General features: G+C 37.9%; 1 protein-coding gene across 1 annotated transcript; it reads left to right on the forward strand.

Annotated features, from left to right (window-relative positions):
- Positions 1-5: 5 nt before the first annotated feature.
- LOC117296871 (cullin-5-like) lies at positions 6-20,504 on the forward strand. Its single transcript, XM_033779966.1, has 19 exons — positions 6-165; positions 3,005-3,114; positions 4,178-4,277; positions 5,162-5,347; positions 6,345-6,486; positions 6,891-7,036; positions 7,799-7,879; positions 9,283-9,376; positions 10,155-10,285; positions 10,947-11,054; positions 11,929-11,993; positions 12,519-12,651; positions 13,140-13,271; positions 13,407-13,530; positions 14,787-14,959; positions 16,717-16,878; positions 17,000-17,118; positions 19,022-19,145; positions 19,393-20,504. The coding sequence occupies exons 1-19, from the start codon at positions 142-144 to the stop codon at positions 19,585-19,587; spliced, it is 2,349 nt and encodes a 782-aa protein (XP_033635857.1). The 5' UTR covers positions 6-141; the 3' UTR covers positions 19,588-20,504.
- Positions 20,505-20,810: the final 306 nt, after the last annotated feature.

Here is a 20,810-nt window from a genome sequence, read left to right on the forward strand (position 1 = left end):
TCTTACTGTGTGTTTTGTACATGAAATCGTGCGCTGAGGAGTCGAGTGTATTATCTTTTACATTCAGAAAAGAAAAGGAAAGCGATGTTGTTCACATAACCATCATATTTATTTTGCAGAAACCTGACCGACGAAGAAAAAATGGCGTCTAGTGCAATGCTGAAGGTAAACCATAATTTGTAAAATGTAGAGATAGTGGACGTGGTTTGATAATTATTTGATTTCGTATTTTTTGATTGAATGATGGGAACACAAACGCACACACAGCCTGCCACACACAGGCGCTTTGCGCCTACTTAATAATAATATTATTGAAACTGATTGATCTGTGTGATTGAATGGCATTGCTTTTGTTGTCATTAAGAAAATATACTGCCAAATATACCTCTATTTTAGTATTTTGTGTTTATTATTATTCAATTCATTTGTTTTTATTTTAATAATAATTTCAATTCATGAAATCATAATGATTTTATTAGTTAAATTGTTTTTACAGTACACTACCTACAAGTACAACTCCAGCAGTTATATGTTTGGATAACTTTCCGTATGGCGCCACCACTTTTTCACTCATTTTTACAAAAAGGGATATATCAATCAGGTAAATTAGATACTATATTATTTTATTTCGAATGAAAAAGTGGTGGCGCCATACGGAAACTTTTCCATATGTTTTTCTGGAAAGGTTTCCGTATGGCGCCACCACTTTTTCATTCAATATGAAATAATATAGTATCTAATTTACCTCAATGAGATATCCCTTTTTGTAAAAATGAGTGAAAAGGTGGTGGCGCCATACAGAAAGTTATCCGTTTTTCTAAAAATGAGTGAAAAGGTGGTGGCGCCATACAGAAAGTTATCCGTTTTTCTAATCCTATTCCTATGTCCTATAGTTTTAGTAGTTGAAGTCATGATTGAGTTGAGGTTAATCAAATATTTACATGTTGTAAGTTCTCTTGGAAAAGTTTCCGTATGGCGCCACCACTTTTTCATTCGAAATAAAGTAATATAGTATCTAATTTACCTGATTGATATATCCCTTTTTGTAAAAATGAGTGAAAAAGTGGTGGCGCCATATGGAAAGTTATCCGTTCTCTTCTCTATTCTATTTCTAATGCTTTTTAGAATGTTTCTTTGTTGATGATATAAATGAAGTGTTTTTTTAATTCTAAGGAGGAATGGTAGAGCGTGTATGAATAACAAATAACTTTATTATCAATCAATGCCCTTTCGGATTTAACCCAATCAATAACTTAAGTTAAAAAGAGTTTTGTTGCGATAACGTAATCCTCCCAACGGCCTGGCGGCCGGAGGGTTACAAGATTCTCTCGACGAGCGGCAAACGACAATCTGGGTCCAACACGTATAATTTTGACAGCTAGTCACCAGATTTACCCCATTTTTACCACTTTAAAAAATCATGCAACAAATTCTAAGGGCATGAATTTAAGTAGGATTTGAAACTTTGCATGGTGGAGGTAATTTAATCCTCATTGTCTAGTGAACACTCAAAACTCCATTAAGAAAATATTTTTGAAGAAAAAGGACAAAAACTTACCAGATCCCGCCCGGAGCGAAACTGTCACAAATTTCCCAGCTTGAAAATTTGGACCTGCGTCGCATCGCATGTATTTGACTTCCTGATATGTTTACGCTTTATTTTTTGGTCACCAAGCGCTGAACCACAGGTACCAGCCTATTGGATTAACAAACTGCCGAGCCGCGGCCGAGTTGGACTAAACCATTCTGTGAAAGGGGTGTTAAAAGGCAGTGCTGCGCGCCATTATAAGTGAACGGCGGGCAATGTAAACGGACAGCGCACATGCACTGCCTTGAACACCCCTTTCACAGAATGGTTTAGTCCAAATCGGCAGGTTGTCACCGATTCTGTACATTGTTATTGTCTTTGAAGGGGAAGTATACCTGGGTTTTGGAACTGTTCAATTGTTTTAAACCTTTATTAAATTCAATAAAACTATTTTACCTGGTAAAATTTAATTTGAAAACGTGGCTGCTTTGTTTAGATCCATCCGGAGTGAATATGTCCACGCAGGATGATTAATCCCTAATCGTTTTATGTAATTATCTTTTGTTCTTCTGAGCGCTTAGAGATTTACTTCTTTCTTCTAGGCGCTATTTATGTTGTAATTATTAACACAATCTGAGAAACATCTTTCAGATTTAAACTTCGAGCATAAAAGCTAATATATTTTATACACACATCATCAAGTTGAGTGCTGTGTAGAAGCTCGAGCCTGCCCAGTGATTTTTTTCCAGATGTTCTGATCCAGCATGCAGGAGCGTAGTTTCTCAGCGTTGGCCAAGCCGGTGTCTCGTTTCAGGGTGTCTATGAAGGAGAGACATCCCACTTGCCTTGTGTAACCACATGTAACCACATTATTTCAAAATGAAATGTTTCTCAAAATTCTTTATACTAACACAAATTTGATTTATTACCATTAATTTTAAAGACACTGGACACTATTGGTGTGTGTCAAAGACCAGTCTCCTCACTTGGTGTATCTCAACATATGCATACAAAAACAAGCCTGTGAAAATTTGAGATCAATTGGTCGTCGAAGTTGCGAGATAATAATGAAAGAAAAAACACCCTTGTCACACAAAGTTGTGTGCGTTATTAGATGGTTGATTTCGAGACCTCAAATTCTACATCTGAGGTCTCGAAATCAAATTCGTGGAAAAATTACCTGTTTCTCGAAAACTATGTCACTTCAAAGGGAGCCGTTTCTCACAATGTTTTATACCGTCAACCTCTCCCCATTACTCGTCACCAAGTAAGGTTTTAAGGAATGATTTAAGGCCCAGTGACCAGGGGTAATATTGTCGGAAGCACTTTGAGACACCCCTCGGGCGTGAAAAGCGCTATATAAAAACGGTTTATTATTACTATTATTATTATTATTTATGCTAATAATTATTTTGAGTAATTACCAATAGTGTCCACTGCCTTTAAGAGTGAATCAATCGTTTACCTTCCCTTCAGGACAAGATGCAGCTTCAGTTTGAAGACAAATGGGAAGGAATGCGACCCACTGTACTTAAACTACTCAGGCAGGAGAATGTTAGCAAAGCAGAGTGGCAGGATCTCTTCTGGTATGGACAACAATTCATGTTTCATTATTGTCCATGTTCTCCTGATGGTGACTAGAGCAAGCTAGTCGAAACTTTAAAGAACTGACTCCGCGGTAGTGCAGTTAATAATGATCCTAAAGCTTAAGTAGTAGTCCCAGTCAATTTTCTCCACCTTCCGCCCGCCCAGGTAGTAAGTCTCCCGAACAATCCGAAGAAAAAAAAATCTACTCCGCGGTAGTACGTAGAATATAGAAAGACAGATCTCTAAAGAACAAACTCTATAGGCTGGCAAGTAGAAGTACACATGGTGTTACTGGAAACCAAATATATATTGATACCTCACCATGCAATGCCTCAAAACACATTCTTTAGACAAGTTGTGAATAAACTGCAGTTGTTTCCACAGAGTTTGCCTTTTAACATTTTTCAGTGACTGGCCAGTAGGACCAGTTATTTTACAACAACTGGTCCCCTGGCTTGTGCACTAGTCCATTGTTTGAAATGAAATAGGGATGCTTTTCAGTGATGAACTAGCCAGCCAGACCACTTGGAGTGAACTTTGACTGGTTCTCTAGTGTTCTAAAGACACTGGACACTATTGGTAATTGGCAAAGACCAGTCTTCTCACCTGGTTTATCTCAACAATGCATATAAAAAACAAAAAAGTGCAAATTTGAACTCGATTGGTTGTCGAAGTTGCGAGATAACTATGAAAGAAAAAAAAACACCCTTGTCACACGAAGTTATGTGCTTTCAGATGCTTGATTTCGAGACCTCAAATTCTAAATCTGAGGTCTTGAAATAAAATCTGTGGAGAATTACTTCTTTCTCGAAAACTACGTCACTTCAGAGGGAGCCGTTTCTCACAATGTTTTATACTATCGACCTCTCCCCATAACTCGTTACCAAGAAAGGTTTTATGCTAATAAGTATTTTGAGTAATTACCAATAGACTAGTGTCCACTGCCTTTAAAATGAGGGCAGCAGACCACTGTTAAGTTAGAACCTTGCGAGGTCTTGAACTTTGTAAAGCGAAAACAAAACTATTTGTACAACTCTACGTGTACTTTCTTTGCTTTTTCAGGGATGTTCATTCAGTATGTCTTTGGGATGAGAAAGGAGCGTTAAAAGTTCATGCAGCTTTAGTGGATGATATCAAAGAATTTGTCCATCAAGCCAAGGCGGTAAGTTAACAATAAATATAATACACAGTTCCTATATAGCACTTTGTCATAGGATGCTGCTACAAACCTAACATGACTGTTCAGTTTATATGCCTTAAAGGGAAGGTACACGTTTGGGAATTGTCAAAGACCAGTGTTCTTACTTGGTGTATCCCAACATATTAGCATAAAATAACAAGCCTGTGAAAACTTGGGCTCAATTGGTCATCGTAGTTATGAGAAAATGATGACAGAAAAAACACCCTTGTTAGACGAATGGGTGTGCTTTCAGATAGGAGTAAAAGACTTCTACATGTAGCTAGAAGTCTTTTGTTATTTTAGTGAGAAATTACCACTTTCTCAAAAAATACGTTACTTCAGAGGGAGTCGCTTCCCACAATGTTTTATACTATCAACAGCTGTCCAATGCTTGTTAACAAGTCAGTTTTTAAGTTAATATTTGTTTTGAGTAATTACCAAACGTGTACCTTCCCTTAAAAGGAACACGTTGCCTTTGACCGGTCGAGTTGGTCTTTGAAAAGCGTTAGTAACCGTTTGTTATGGTTGGAAAGATGTTTAAAAACTAGAATACAATGGTCCACACAAATATGCCTCGAAAATGTGTGGTTTTCCTTTTACCTCGTCGACTAACAGGGTCGGCCATTTTTGGGAGTCAATTTGTTGACTCCCATAAATGGCCGACCGTGATAGTTCGCAAAGTAAAAGGAAACCATGCAATTTCAAGGCAAATTTGTGTGGATCATTGTATTCTACTTTTAAAACATCTTTCCAACCATATGCATTTTATTACAAACGTTTTTTTAGACCAACTCGACCGATCCAAGGCAACATGTTCCTTTAAACATAAATTTAAAAGTACCCTTCAATTGCTTATATTCTAACAGCGAGTATTACGGGATCAAGAAAACACTGCGTTACTGAAGGCTTACATCAGTGAATGGAGTAAGTTTTTCACTCAGTGTAACTACCTTCCGAAGCCCTTCGGCCCTCTAGAGACGGCACTGACACAGATGAGCGCTGGTTCTCAACAGAAGAAGAATGTACAAAATGAAGACACTATAGTGAGAAAGGTAGGCGTGAATGTTTTTTTATTTTGTTTATATTTTTTTAAAAGCCACTCTAGGTTAAGGGCTACAAGGAAGAAAACATAGACATGCAGAAACTCAGTGAAGCTGAAGGTAGGAATTGACATTCCTCTTAAAAGATGGAAGATCATAGGATGAAGGGAAACATGCACCAGGCAAGGAGTTCAAAAGAGATGCAGTACGAGGGAAAAAGCTACTGGAGTAGCTCTTTGTTCTACATCTCGGCACAGCCACAGTATAAGGATGAGAACAAGCAGAAAGCCTGGTTATGCTGTCTTATTTCAATTAGCAGGTTTTGTAAGGTAAAGCAACTGTACACAGAACTGGTTTGTAGTGTGTTGTAATAGTTACAAGGTTGGAGACTCGTTGTTATAAGTTGAAACACAATGGTTTATTGAGCAACTGTAGAACTGGTTGTCTGACATACACTGGGTCTACTAGCATATATGAATAAAACATGAGTGTAGACTTGTACAGGTCCTTCATAAGTATTATCTCAACATAGTGGGCCTACAATCCTGGCCATATCTCGTTGGGCCCCCTCTCCACAGCCCCTGTGCCCCCTTTCAATGTTGGCTCTTATTGCGCGGTCTGCGTTGCCATCAACATTGGGGGGGGGGGGGGGTGGGGGGGGAGAGAATGTTTATAGTCATGTTGCGAATGGGTGGCCCAAGCATTTTGGCCGGGATTGTACCTGCTTTCATTCATGATGTCATAGTGCAGGCTAGCATAGTTAATACATGTACTTTATATCATTCAGAATCACAATTGGTGATATTGAATGGTGAAACAGTACCAGCCTTCAATTTCACCAAACTCTTCCTAACTTAGGATTAATGTTAGAACTTAGGACGAGTTAAGTTCTGTATTCAAAGATGTACGATGCATTGAACCCATCCTTAGTTAGGATGGGATACTCGTCCTAACTCGAGATGGGATTAATCTTAGGGTCAGGGTCATTGACGTTGCCTTTATTTCTCAGTTAATGCTAGAGAGTTGGAACGACCACATCTTCAACAACATCAAGCAACGCTTACAAGACAGTGCTATGAAACTGGTGCTAGCAGAGAGGAACGGAGAGGCCTTTGAGAAACAGCTGGTCATCGGAGTCAGGGAGTCGTACGGTAAGTGTCTCTTGAAACAATAGACCGATCCATTAAAGGGAAGGTACAGGTTTGGTAATCAAGTATCACTCGAAATTGCGTGGTTTTCCTTTTACCTCGTCGACTAACACGGTCGGCCATTTGTGGGAGTCAAATTTTTGACTCCCATAAATGGCCGACCGTGTTAGTTTTCAAAGTAAAAGGAAAACCACGCAAACACGCAAATTTGTGTGGATCATTGTATTCTACTTTTAAATCATCTTTCTAACCATCTGCATTTTATAACAAACGGTTACAAACGCTTTTTAAAGACCAACTCAACCGATCCAAGGCAACGTGTATCTATGGTCATTGTACTTTATTTCACACAGCATTCCTTAAACTTTCTTTTAAATTTTTGATATATTCTGTATTTCTGTCTTCAGTTAACCTATGCTCAAATGTTGACGACCGATTGCAAATTTATCGCGATAACTTTGAAAGAGCGTACCTTGAAGCTACTGATACGTTTTACAAGAGAGTCGGACCGGAATACCTGCTGGATAATGGTGTGCAAAACTTCATGAAATTTGTAAGTTGAATTTATTTTTTATGAATGTGCGCGCCTGCATTTTAATTGGAACATGCATCTGAACCTGCATCTGTAAAAGTCATACTGCCTCTAGCCACCGGGCAACCTCGGTAGTCTAGTTGGTTAGACACTGCTCTAGAATTGCAAAGGACGTGGTTTCGAATCCCACCTGAATAATATGCCTGTGATATGTTTTCACAGGACTCGGAAGAGTACTGAGTATACAGTGCTAACACACATCGGTGTATGGGTAAAAACCACCCAGATGCAAATTTAAAATCTCTTACATCTGTAAATTTTTTGACCTTGAGGCGATGGACATGCTTTGTAATGGTCAAAGAGCAGTATCTTCTCTTAGTTTATCTCAGCATATGCATAAAGCAACAAATCTTTGAAAATTTGGGCTCAATTGGTCATCGCAGTTGCAAGAGAATAAGAAAGGAAAAAATACCCTTGTTGCACACATTTGTGTGCTTTCAGATGCCTGAGAAAGGCTTCAGGCCTGAAAGTCTTATCAGACTCAAATATTTTAGTGAGCAATTACCTTTTCTCAATAGTTACTACAAAGGGAGCCGTTTCTCACAATGTTTTATACTATCAACATCTCATCATTGCTCGTTACCAATTATACATTTTTATTGTAATATGTACCGAGAAAATAGAATTAGTTGTTGCAAACTTATATTTTGAGTAAATACCAAATGTGTCCAGTGCTCTTCAAAGAAGATAAAGAACTTTTCAATTATTTGTTTTCCCCGACAGGCTGAGAATAAATTGAAAGAAGAAGAAATGAGAGCTCAGAGGTATCTAGAAATCTGCAAAGGTAGCAACTCCAAAGTGGCAGTAAGTCCATTCATTGTTCGTTCAACATGAAACAGTGAGAGAGCAGGGCCCAATTTTATAGCGCTGCTAAGCACAAACATTTGCTTAGCATGAAACTTCTACCTTGATAAAAACAGGATAACCAAATTTCAATTTATTGCATATATTGCTTGTTAATGGTATTCAGCTGTTGTTTGGTTATCCTGAAAATCTTTTGGAAATTTGGTTGGTAATCCTGTTTTTATCAAGGAATAAATTTCATGCTAAGCAAATTTTTGTGCTTAGCAGCTCTATGAAGTGGGCCCAGGCCTTGAGCCTCGCTCTTGAAGGGGCATGTAAGGTGCACCTCTAGGAGGAAAATGCAGAAAGCACGGGGCACCACGGCAGTTGCTGTGGTTACTGTGGGCTATTTCAAGGACTGAGGGAGTGTGGAAAATTTATGTACTAGTCAAAAAGTCTTTGATTTTAATATTTATCTTTTGATTTTGGTTGGTATTATAATTTACAAGTAGAAAATCTTTCCAGTTTGTTTACAGATTGACAGTGAAACCTTTTCTGTTAACTTCATATTAGATACATTTCAGATACATTTATTTCATGTCAACATCAATCAATACAGTGTAATAACATTGTTCAGAAAACATATAATAACTTGTACCAAAGAAAACTTAATCCAGTTAATGAACAATAATAGAAAATAGTTTGGAAATGTAGGAAAAAGTAGAAGCAAAAAAGCTTTTTTTTCCTCTTCCCTAAAGACAAGGACAATTTACACAAAAACGAACACAAACAAACAAAGGGGACATGGACATTATGCATGAGTTATCCTTGTGTATTGTTATTCAGCCATGCTATTTTGATTAATTTTCAATTTTTAATTTTGCCCTCAGTCTAGACAATCAGTAAGATTGTTATTAAATAGCGTGAACAAGTCTTTACAGGTCTATTGACCCAATACACATGATGTCATCATCACAGTAAATTTTGGTTCCGTTATTTCATGAGCCAAAACATTTAAAGACACTGGACACTATTGGTAATTGTCAAAGACCATTCTTCTCACTTGGTGTACCTCAACATATGCACAAAATAACAAACCTGTAAAAATTTGAACTCAATTGGTCGTAGAAGTTGCAAGATAATAATGCAAGAAAAAACACCCTTGTCACACGAAGTTGTGTGCTTTTCAGATGCTTGATCTCGAGACCTCAAAATCTAATTCTGAGGTCTCACAATAAAATTCGAAAACTACGTTACTTCAGAGGGAGCCGTTTCTCACAATGTTTTATACCATCAACAGCTCCCCATTACTCGTTACCAAGTAATATTTTTATGCTTATAATTATTTTGAGTAATTACCAATAGTGTCCACTGCCTTTAAAAACGATTTTATTATGAGGTTTGTTTGCTGTTTTTCCTTATAGTTGTCAGAATGTTGCGTTCAAGCCTTAGTGAGCTCGTTCAAGGAAGAGATTCTCAGAGAATGTGCTCCTATGATCAAGAGTAATGAAACAGAAAGTAAGTATAAAAGATTTTGTATATTGGCCCATTTCACCTGACGTCATCATCAGAAAAATCTTGGACGCGCCATTTTGGTGGTCAATGTCAACGCGTGTTATTCAATGGAGCAAGTTTATTGCTCCATGGTTATTAAGTGAAGTGCGCATTTTTAGGTGACGCGGCGTTTACACGTAAGCCTATTGACCACCAACATAGTGAGCGTGACACGCGTGCAAGGGGTCAATACTCTGCAGTGGCCATATGAAGGTTACTGTGGCTGGCTGCCAAAAGCACCTTGACATGCCTGAGGCTCGATGCGCACGCTAGTCGACTACTGACCAGCAACGTACTTGCGCAGTGGCGTACTCACTCGGACGACTCATTTGGAAGCCTAGTCAACCAACGGTACCATGGTATTCAACACTCCACTCTTGCCTACTGCGTTTTCGCTATAGTGTCACTGGTTCCCCTCTGTGCTTCACACACTAGCATGAAAAAGGCTTTTGGGACCAGTGAAGAAACCATGGTTATGAGGCTGTTTTCCAAATGGTCAATTGTTAGGTGTTGGTTTCCATTGTTTGGCATGTTGAGTGGCTTGGTGAAGCTGGTTCAATCCAATATCAACCATCCTCAGGTCATGAGAGAGTGGCTGTTGTTAGGTTCACATAGGTGCTGCACCTGTACAATAGGGTTCTGTAGGTTGGGTGTTCTTGTCAAGAAGTATTGAGCGAGAAGAGTGTCATGCCTAGTTGTGTGTCTGATCAGTTTTAATAATTGCTTCAATTTTTATTTACAGAGCTCCATTTGATGTTCCGGTTAATGGACAGAGTACCTGACGGAATCAACCCAATGTTAAGAGATCTAGAACACCATATAATGGAGGCTGGTCTGGCGGACATGGTAGCTGCTGCAGATATCATCACATCGGTAAACAAAAAAAACCCAATTCATTCAGTATTTTATTATGTGAGGAAGTGTTGTGGCTGAGCAGTTAAGAGCACCGAATTCAAACTCTGGTGTTTCTGATCAGCAGAGTGCGGGTTCGAATCCTTAGTCGTGATACTTGTGTCCTTAAGTAAGACACTTAATCATTGCTTTCGAACTTCGGATGAGACGTAACGGTCCTGTGTGTTTATCTATATTTGGTTTGCGGTAACACCGTGTGTGTATCTACTTGCCAGGTAGAGTTGTTCTTAGGGAAGCTTACTGCCGCGGAGTAGATAATCGGAGGGTCGTGTCCTGTGTGTTGTTATGAATTTTTCACTTTTTTCTTTATTTGGGGAAGGTGCTTTTTGTTTTGTATTTTGTGTCACTCTAGTTAAAAAAATTATTTTATGATTAATTGTCCATTGAAGCTATTATTATTTACATTGCCAAATACATATTTTTTGATAAACTGTTTGAAAAGAAAATTAAAATGTATAATTGGGGTTTTAAATAATATCTTTTGTTCTATGCATTTATCCTCACAATTGGTGCTCCATTTGGGGCATGGTGATGCCCCCCCCCCCACTTTTGTGTCTTCGTTGTGTGCTTGGAATCTAAGGATTTGCGAGGACCCTGAACGTCATTTCTGATTTTTTTCTAGGATTCCGAGAAGTACGTGGAGCAACTGCTAGAGTTATTCACTCGGTTTAGTACACTGGTCCGAGATGCGTTCAATGATGACCCGAGATTCCTCACGTCACGAGATAAGGTAAACAAACAAAGCTGTTAGTTTGTAAATAAATACCTTGTTTACTTTGTATATTTTTGTTTGTATTTCCAGGTTATTTGTTCTGTACATTTCATCCTTGTTTTTTCAGCGCCTTGGAATGTGTTTAGTCATAGATAGATGACCCTTTAGAAATTTGTATTATAAGTTTTGTTGTATGAGGCTGTGTCTAAAATGGCGACTTGGTCTATAGCTACGGCTATATCAGCGTGTGTCTGCACACATATTCTTCAAACCTGGCAAACGCACTAATCTAGCTGTAGCTATAGCCAAAGTGGCCGTCTCTGACATGGCTTCAGTTTGCATGTAATCTCACTATTTATAACTGATGGTGATTTATCAGAATGATTCTTAACAGTTACACTGATCTGAATTGATATATTTTGATCTGATTTTGTACATTGAAACTGGATTCACCTGATGTACTAGCTACATGTACCTCTGGACAAAAGAATATTTTATTTTTTTATTTATTTCCTCAGAACCTCAAAACAATGAAGAAGAAAAAAAGAAAAAAAGTACAATATTGTTTTGGTTGTTCGTGTGTTTTGTTAATTGTTAATTGCCTGTAATTATTTTTGTAAAGCGGTATGGTACCTTTTGTGTGTAAGGACGCTATATAAATGTCACGTTATTATTATTTTTATTGTACCCGTGTATAGATGTGTGAGAAGCACTCTGCACTCAGTGATTTCCATGATTTTCACATTCACCACATTGGTGTGAGGGTAAAATAAAGAAGAACAAAAACAGACGATTTTCATGTGAAATTTGAAAATGTCTACAATGTGCACATCTTCAATTGAAAACGTTGTACTTCATTTATCAATAATAATGTTTGCCCTCTGAATTGCAGGCTTACAAACATGTAGTTAACGACACAAAAGTCTTCAGACTCGATCTTCCAGCTAAAAGTAAAAGGTAATACAACTTTTTGGACTCCTACCTTAAAGCCATTGGACTCTTATGGTAAACAGTATTGTCCAAAGGCCCACACTTTCGTGTATCATAACTTATATATAAAATAACAAACCTGTGAAAATTTAGGCTCAATCGGTCATCGGAGTCGGGAGAAAATAACGGGAAAACCCACCCTTGTTTCCGCACGTTTCGCCTTGTCATGACATGTGTTTAAAATAAATCCGTAATTCTCGATATCGAGAATTGATAATTGTTTTAATGTTTCCTCAAAAAGTAAAGCATTTCATTGAATGATATTTCAAGAGAAGTCTTTCACCATTACCTTCTGTAAACCCTGTAAGTTATTTGTAAATTAATTTGTGAACTTTTTTTTTTTTTTTTTTTTTTTTTTTTTTTTTTTTCTGAAAGTGTATAATGGCTTTAATCATATAGAAATGTAAAGTTAATTGCTATGGAAAGACGAAGGGATTTAATTTGGCGATGATTATTTAATCTCCATTCCTTTGTGTTGTCTATCTCTCTTAGTATAAGTAGTAAGACGCAGCCCGAGTCAAAGTGTCCAGAACTTCTTGCCAATTACTGCGACCTACTCCTTAGGAAAACCCCCCTCAGTAAGAAACTTACATCGGAAGAGATCGAGATGAAACTCAGGAATGTGGTAAGGAAACATTGACTTTAAGAGGCAATGGACACTGTTGGTAATTGCTCAAAGTAATCTCAAAATTAATGGTTTCGGAAACCATTTTTACTGGTAAATACCCGATTTTACATTTCGTTGAAAACCTGTGAAATTGAAAGTGTAATTTAAAAATTTTGAAAATGTGTGGTGGTCGGATTGGACAGTGGAAATTCTTCCAGTGGTGGTTGGGGAATCCTGAATGCTGGGGTGGATTTCACAAAGAGTTAGGAGTAGTCCTAACTTAGGACTAGTCCTACAAGATATCAAAAACGTATAGCTAGTCCTAAGTTAGGAAGCGTAACTCGTCCTAACTCAAGATAAGACTAGTCTTAACTCTTTGTGAAATCGACCCCTGGGCAGATTTTCCGGCACTGACCACTGTGGGCAGAACCCTGAATATGGATGGGGGCTTGATTAAGTGTGAAAGGCATATTGACGGTTTTGTGTGTTTTCTTCGTTCTGTGCAGCTATTGGTACTGAAGTATGTGCAGAACAAAGACGTGTTTATGCGTTATCACAAAGCCCACCTGACGAGGAGGTTAATATTGGATACATCGGCAGACAGTGAGAAGGAAGAAAACATGGTGGAATGGCTAAGGGTAAGGATCTGAACGTCTGAGAGTCCATTCATTGTTTTCTTGCAAATACTTTCCTGCCGATATGTACATACACTATTGTAATTGTTAATGATTTGTATAATATTTCTACTGTCATCGTTTTGATTCTGACTCTAGGAGGTCGGCATGCCAGCGGACTACGTCAACAAACTTGCAAGAATGTTTCAAGACATCAAAGTCAGCGAAGATCTCAACCAGGCTTTTAAGGAGCTCCATAGGAATAATTATGACAGTGTAGCAGGTATGATTAACTCTTTAAAGCCATTGGACACTTTCGGTAAACAGTACTGCTGAAACCATTGTCCATGCCTTCATCACATCCAAGGTAGATGCATGCAACTCGCTCTTATACGGAATTAACAATACGCAACTCTCTCGCCTTCAACGATTACAGAATATTGCAGCAAGGATGATCACTTACACCAAGAAAACGGAACACATCACACCAGTGCTAGCCGGCTTGCACTGGCTCCCCATCCAACAAAGGGTTAAATATAAACTGTGCCTCATTATTTTCAAGATCTTGCAAGGTGATGCCCCAGCATATTTAAGTGATCTTGTGCAGATATACACCCCAGGACATCGTGGCTTACGGTCTACAAAACACAAACTCCTCCAGGAAAAAACAACTAAACATGTATGGCGGGAGAGAAGTTTTCAGAGCGCAGCACCAAAGCTTTGGAACTCCCTCCCGGACACTGTGAGACTCTCCAAATCACTCAACACATTCAAGAACAGTTTAAAAACTCATTTTCATAGAGAAGCTTTTTGATAAGTTTATTTTCTTATTTTGTTGTTTGCTACTTTCATTGCTTGTTTTCCTTTGTAGAGTAGCACCATGAGCGCCGCTTGCGGCGGATACCGGCGCTTTATTAAGTGTCCATTATTATTATTATTATTGTTCAAGGCCCACACTTCGTGTATCACAACTTCTATATAAAATAACAAACCTGTGAAAATTTAGGCTCAATCGGTCATCGGAGTTGGGAGAAAATCACGGGAAAACCCACCCTTGTTCCTGCACGTTTCGCCATGTCATGACATGTGTTTAAAATAAATCCGTAATTCTCGATATTGAGAATTTATATTGTTTTAATGTTTTCTCAAAAAAGTAAAGCATTTCATGGAATAATATTTCAAGAAAACTCTTTCACCATTACCTTCTGTAAACCCTGTAAGTTATTTGTAAATCTGTGAACTTAAAAAAAAAGAATTATGTACCGAAAGTGTCCAATGGCTTTAATAATAACAATAATAAAAACATTTGTAAAGCACCTAATGCAAAAGCCTCTAAGCGCATAAAGAGAACAATGACATACAATAAGTGAAATGTACAATTACAAATAAGCAGTTAACGAAATAAGCAGCAAATGTGTTTTTAACAGAGAAAAACTGCTGTACTTTTACCAAGTAAGTTTCTATTGCTATTAATTTTAAGAGTGGTTACCAAGCATATACCATTCCTTTAACTAAGCCTTTTTGTAACTTTCTTGGCAGACAATATCAACATCAAGATCCTGAACGCCGGTGCTTGGTCGAGGAGCTGTGAACGAGTCCCTGTGTCACTTTCTCTAGAACTAGAAGATTTTATCCCCGAAGTTGAAGAGTTCTATCGCAATAAGCACAGCGGGCGCAAGCTCCAGTGGCATCACCTCATGTCAAATGGCATAGTAAGTGTTAACCTTTGACCTCGGGTCAAATCTTGAGGTCATGTCACACAGGGCAGATTTGTTCAGCCCTGCTAGTTTATACATATTTCTCTCATAGCAAACCAGTCTGGTTTTTTTTTTTTTGGGGGGGGGGGTGGGGTTAATGTTTTCTTGGTACCTGTTTGTCTTATGGCCTTGTTTGTAAACAAGAAACGTCAAGTTGAAACCAACGTTTCTTTTCAGAACCACCCCAACTCATTTAGAGATTATCATTACATCGTGTTACTGCCAACCTTCACTATATCTTTGTTTGTAGTTTCTCTGTCTAGAGGCTGTTTTCTACAAGCCTTGGCTTAATCTGACAGCATCAGAGTCTCTTTATTTTGGTTTACATCAATTAACTATTTTCCTTCCATCCTCTGTGCTTGATATTTTGCTTATCTATGTAATATTTAGTATCGTTGTATCTTGAGAGTAATATGTAAAATGTGGACTTCAATGTGAGACTTTTGAACGCTAGGTGGCATCAGTAATGGTAAATTTCCATTGTTTACGTAGCTCTGAGCATGCGCACATTACCAAGAACAATGGAATTAAGTCTGCTGCACCAAGCGTCCCAAAAGTCTCTTATTGAAATGAATTGAAATAAAATTGAGGCCACCACTGATCACTTCCACTGTATGGAAAAGGAACACTTTGGCAGCGCAAGACACCATTTCCTAGCTGATAATCTCCAAGCTGAAAATGATGAGAAAACTGAAACGTGAAACGTGAATGGATTTGTCTTGTTGGAGATTGCCTGGAAATAGTTGCCTGTAGATTTTTTTAATTATTATTTTCTTGCAACTTCGATGACCAATGGGAGACTTTTGGTACAATTGGTGGCAGCAGACTTACCAGGTAAAATCCATTGTTCTCAGGCATATGCGCATGTTCAGAACTATGTAAACAATGGCAATTTACCTGGTAAGTCTGCTGCCACCTAGTGTTCCAAAGTCTCACATTGAGCACAAATTTTCACAGGATTGTTATTTTTTATATAACACCCAAGCAGATCCTTGCCATTTGATTGGAGGATTGTCCGTCACGTGATAGCAAATAAAAGTACCATTGCACGCTGAGTCACTCACCGTGCTTTTTCGTTCCATCCGAAAAGTACCATTGCACGCTGCCAGCGTGCAATGGTACTTTTCGGATGGAACGAAAAAGCTGAGTAAAAACATCACTGCGTGCGCGTTGTCTTCGGTAACGCAGCAAGGCATATAAGTAAAATTACTAGCATTCGTCTTCTACAATTAAAAATTGGAGGCCTACACTTTGTTTGTTTTGAAAGTTGTATCTTTCAATCAAAATGACAAAGATCTACTTGGATGTTATATAAAACAAATAATGAATGTTTTTCATTCGTGCAATGGTGCGAATATGTTCATTCATTGAAAGCTGGAATGTTCCATTCAACTCGGCTCCGCCTCGTTGAATAGAACATTCCATCTTTCAACCCATGAACATATTTGCACCATTGCACTCATAAACATTCATTATGTGTATAATATGCATATGTTGGTATACACATCACATAGTGGTCTTTGACATTTACCAAAAGTACATGTATACACTGCACATGTGTTAATATTGGATAAAATTGTTTCCCCTTTTTTGTTGTACTGGCATACATCAAAAGATACCTCTCTGCAACATTTTTAGTTTCTTTTTGAACCCAAAGCCAACAGTTTCATTTTGTGTAAAAAAATACAATTTTGTCTCCATTTTGATTAAAGATCACATTTAGGAATGAAATTGGTGTGTTTGACCTGGAGGTCACAACCTTTCAGATGGCAGTACTCTTCGCTTGGAATCAGAGACCGAAAGACAGGATTACGCTGGAGAATCTGCGCCTAGCGACGGAGCTTCCGGACAGTGAGTTAAGGAAAACGTTATGGGTAAGTAGTGGTTAGTAGAGGTTAGAGGTGTATTTTTTTTTAATCGGCTTAAAAAAATAAGGGCAAACCCCTGTTTCTGAGGATGCTAACTTAAATATGTATCTTTTTTATTTGGTTACAGTCCCTTGTAGCGTTCGTCAAGATGAAACGGCAGGTTGTTATCTGTCATCCTGAAGCTAAGTCTCCAAAAGATTTTACGGACGCTAGCGTGTTTTGGTTCAATCAACAGTTTGCCGTGATGTAAGTACCAATTTGTGTAGTTTTGATTTTGATAAATTCACCGGGTGTGTGATTTTGCAAGATTTTATTTTCTGATTTGAGGATTTTTGCAAAATCTCAGAGTGAGCCAATTTGTCTTGAATTTATTTAAATAGAGTTTACAAAAATAGACCACATTGTCTCCAAACATGTAGTTGTATATTTGTTGTGATGCAGTCTGTAAATACCCTGAATTGTAACATCTGAGAGGTTCGGGGTCTACCTTCCTGGAGAACCCAGGCCAGCAAGACATTTTGTTTCAGGAGAGTTCACATTCTTCAACTTTTATGCCTGATTTATGTATAAAAACCCTGCTTCTCTTAATAACAACGTTAATACTTGTACGCGTGTCATGTGTTTTTTATAAACATTCATGTTGTGATGTCACATTGCAGATTGTCAAAGTGCATCTTTTATTCATTGGTTTTTGATGTGTATGTATTTATTTCTGTGCGTTTCCATTTGATTATTTGTTGAGAATAATTTTTAACAATGGATGGTCTCTAATGTGACATGTGATGTATTTAATGTGTTCCTTTTTAATCACTCATTTCACCCATTTTGGTTGCAATGTGATTTTTAAAGTCACCTGGAAGTGGTATTTTTTCAAAATAAAGCTTTTGTCACTAATATATGTGTTTTGATGAGTGGAATGTGAATAAACAGTTAACTAAGGTTTAAAAAAATCAGTTGTTATGTTATTTACAAATTTAAGAGTAGACCCCAACCCGAGAGGGCCGCTGTTCGTGACGTCAATCGAGGCAGACTTTGCCTGTAATGCGTAGAGTAAACACAATTGCAAAGTACATGTACGGACCAAGTCGTGAGTTTGTACGTTTCAAAAAAAAAAAAAATTGTTTTTTTTCCGGCAATGCCGACCAGGTGTATTGCTGCTGAATGCAGAAAAACACTTTTTGAAATGTACCAACTCACGACTTGGACGTACATGTACTTTGCACGTGTGTTTACTATACGCATTGCAGGCAAAGTCTGCCTCGATTGACGTCACAAAAGGGGTAAGCATATACTCTTATGTTTGAAAGAAAAACAATTCTATTTCCAGGTGACTTTAATTAATCTTTGATTAATTAATGAATGAATTTATCATGTATATAACTTCAGTGAGAGTGTTGACTTTGAACTGTGTATTATGCATTTATCATACGATATCATAAATATAGGCTGGCATATTTATTTATCATTCAATTCCACAGCCAATGATTTTAAATGGAGGGTTGACTATTCTGTGAGCATGTAGATGCATTTGTGATATGACATCATATTGCATGGTGGCATACCTCATCTCTTATTCAAACCACAGTGGATGATATTGAATGGTCAGACAGTAGGAGGGTTGACTGTGTACTGTGTAGAGGCATTCACTACATGGTATCATGCAGGCTGGCATACCTCATCTATTATTCAAACCACAGTGGATGATATTGAATGGTCAGACAGTAGGAGGGTTGACTGTGTACTGTGTAGAGGCATTCACTAAATGGTATCATGCAGGCTGGCATACCTCGTCTATTATTCAAACCACAGTGGATGATATTGAATGGTCATAGTTTATCTATTATTCAAAACCACATTGTTTATAACACAGGTGTTTGTATTTATAGGCTTAGAGCTTTTTGCTCGTATTTTTTACGTGTTTTTATTTTGGCTGATTTCTGTACTTATTCTGTTGCTTTTGTTTTGAGTTTATCGCGTAAGGCGTTCAATAAATATTTTATTATTATATGATTATCAATGTTTACTCATCACTTGTACTATTCTACAGTTAGAGTTGGCAATTCTACTGAACTGTGCTTTTTAAATCGATGGAAGTTACTGATGAAATTAGAAAACTATAAACAATTGTTTTATAATTTTCCATTTATAGTAAGAATGGAAAGCCACAGAAGAGGGGTAAGATCAATCTGATTGGTCGATTACAACTGAACACGGAGAGGAGCGCTGAGGACGAGAAGGAAGGCATCGTACAACTCAGAATACTCAGAACTCAGGTTGGTCATCTCAGACTGGTGTCTTAAAAAAAACACTGTGATTCAAACCAGTCGCCTTCCCTCTGCCCCGATCTCAGACAGGTGTCTTCAAAAAGTTTGAAATTTAAACTAGCGCCCTTCCCTCACCCCTGGTCTGTAAAAAAAAAAAAGGAGAGGTTAGCATAGACAAATATTAAATTGGAAAATAATAATGACTAAATAACAAAAACAAGGAGATGGCAATAATCTTGGTCTCATCTCTTTACAGGAGGCAATCGTCAAGATAATGAAGATGAGAAAGAAGATAACGAATGCTCAGCTTCAGACAGAGCTGGTTGAGATCTTGAAGAACATGTTCCTCCCTCAGAAGAAGATGATCAAGGAGCAGATAGAATGGCTGATCGAGCATAAATACATGAAACGAGAGGAGAACAATATCAATACCTTCATTTACCTTGCATAGTACACCTCTCCTGATTGGACAGTTAACCTTTTGTCTTGAAATTACAGCCAGTCAGTGTGTTTGTAACTGATTGAGTGCAGTCGCCGATACCTTCATTTTGTTTTGCTTAGTACACCTTTCCTGATTGGACAGTTAACCTTTTGTCCTGGAGTCATAGCCAATCTGGTGTTTTGTAACAGAGTGAATACAGTCACTGACACCTTTATATATCTCCCATAGTACACCTTTCCTGATTGGACAGTTAACCTTTTGTCTTGGGATCATTAGCCAATAATAAGGTGGTTTGTAACTGATTGAGCATGAATGCATCTACATTTTTATAGTATCTTGCGTAGTATCGCTACTTCAGATTGGGCAGTCGAGTTGATTGACATGGGATATTGATTAATCACGACGGCTAGAATTCAAAAGAAGGTTGCTCATTGGCCTGTCCTTTGCGTTGTGCGTGTAGCTATGTGTTTTCACCATTGTAGGAGCCATGTTACATTATGCAATTTACCCTCCACTATTTTCAGTGACCCCCTCACTTATTCACAATATCACCACTTCACTTTGGAGACGCGTCGAAAATCTTTCATTTTGTGTTTTTCATCAACAGTTTCCTTGCCCTCTTTATTTATCAAGACCTCCCAATTTCAACCCTATTTCCAAGGATAATTGATCTCGCAGTGGCAATTTCCCCCCCCCCCCCACTTGTTTCAATCGTTTGAAATGATTAAAGAAAACTACTGTATTGGTCCAAATAATAATATGTACAATTCGTAAAACTATTTAAGAGCCTATTTCAGTTTGCTGATTAGAGTTGTCTTCATTGAATGGGGTGCTCAACACGGATCTTTGGTGCTTTGAAAAAAAAAGGAATATTTGTTTTAGAACAAGGGCTGACCTAAATGTACCGTACACATGGTGTAGGCTTTATAATGGATATTTCAGGCTATTTAAAGCCATTGGACCTTTTCGGTTCAGAAAAAAAACAAAAAGTTCACAGATTTACAAATAACTTACAGGGTTTACAGAAGGTAGTGGTGAAAGACTTCTCTTGAAATATTATTCCATGAAATGCTTTACTTTTTGAGAAAACAGCAAAACGATATAAATTCTCGTTAACGAGAATTACGGATTTATTTTAAACACATGTCATGACACGGCAAAACGCGCGGAAACAATGGTGGGTTTTCCTGTTATTTTCTCCCGACTCCGATGACCGATTATGCCTAAATTTT

Source organism: Asterias rubens, chromosome 11, assembly GCF_902459465.1.
Source record: "Asterias rubens chromosome 11, eAstRub1.3, whole genome shotgun sequence".
NCBI lineage: Eukaryota > Metazoa > Echinodermata > Asteroidea > Forcipulatida > Asteriidae > Asterias > Asterias rubens.

Excerpts from the sequence above, each read along its gene's own strand:
- LOC117296871 (XM_033779966.1), top strand. The coding sequence starts at position 142 with ATGGCGTCTAGTGCAATGCTGAAG. Across the intron at positions 166-3,004 it reads CGTCTAGTGCAATGCTGAAG|GACAAGATGCAGCTTCAGTT; the intron begins GTAAACCATAAT and ends CCTTCCCTTCAG. Across the intron at positions 11,994-12,518 it reads CTTCCAGCTAAAAGTAAAAG|TATAAGTAGTAAGACGCAGC; the intron begins GTAATACAACTT and ends TATCTCTCTTAG.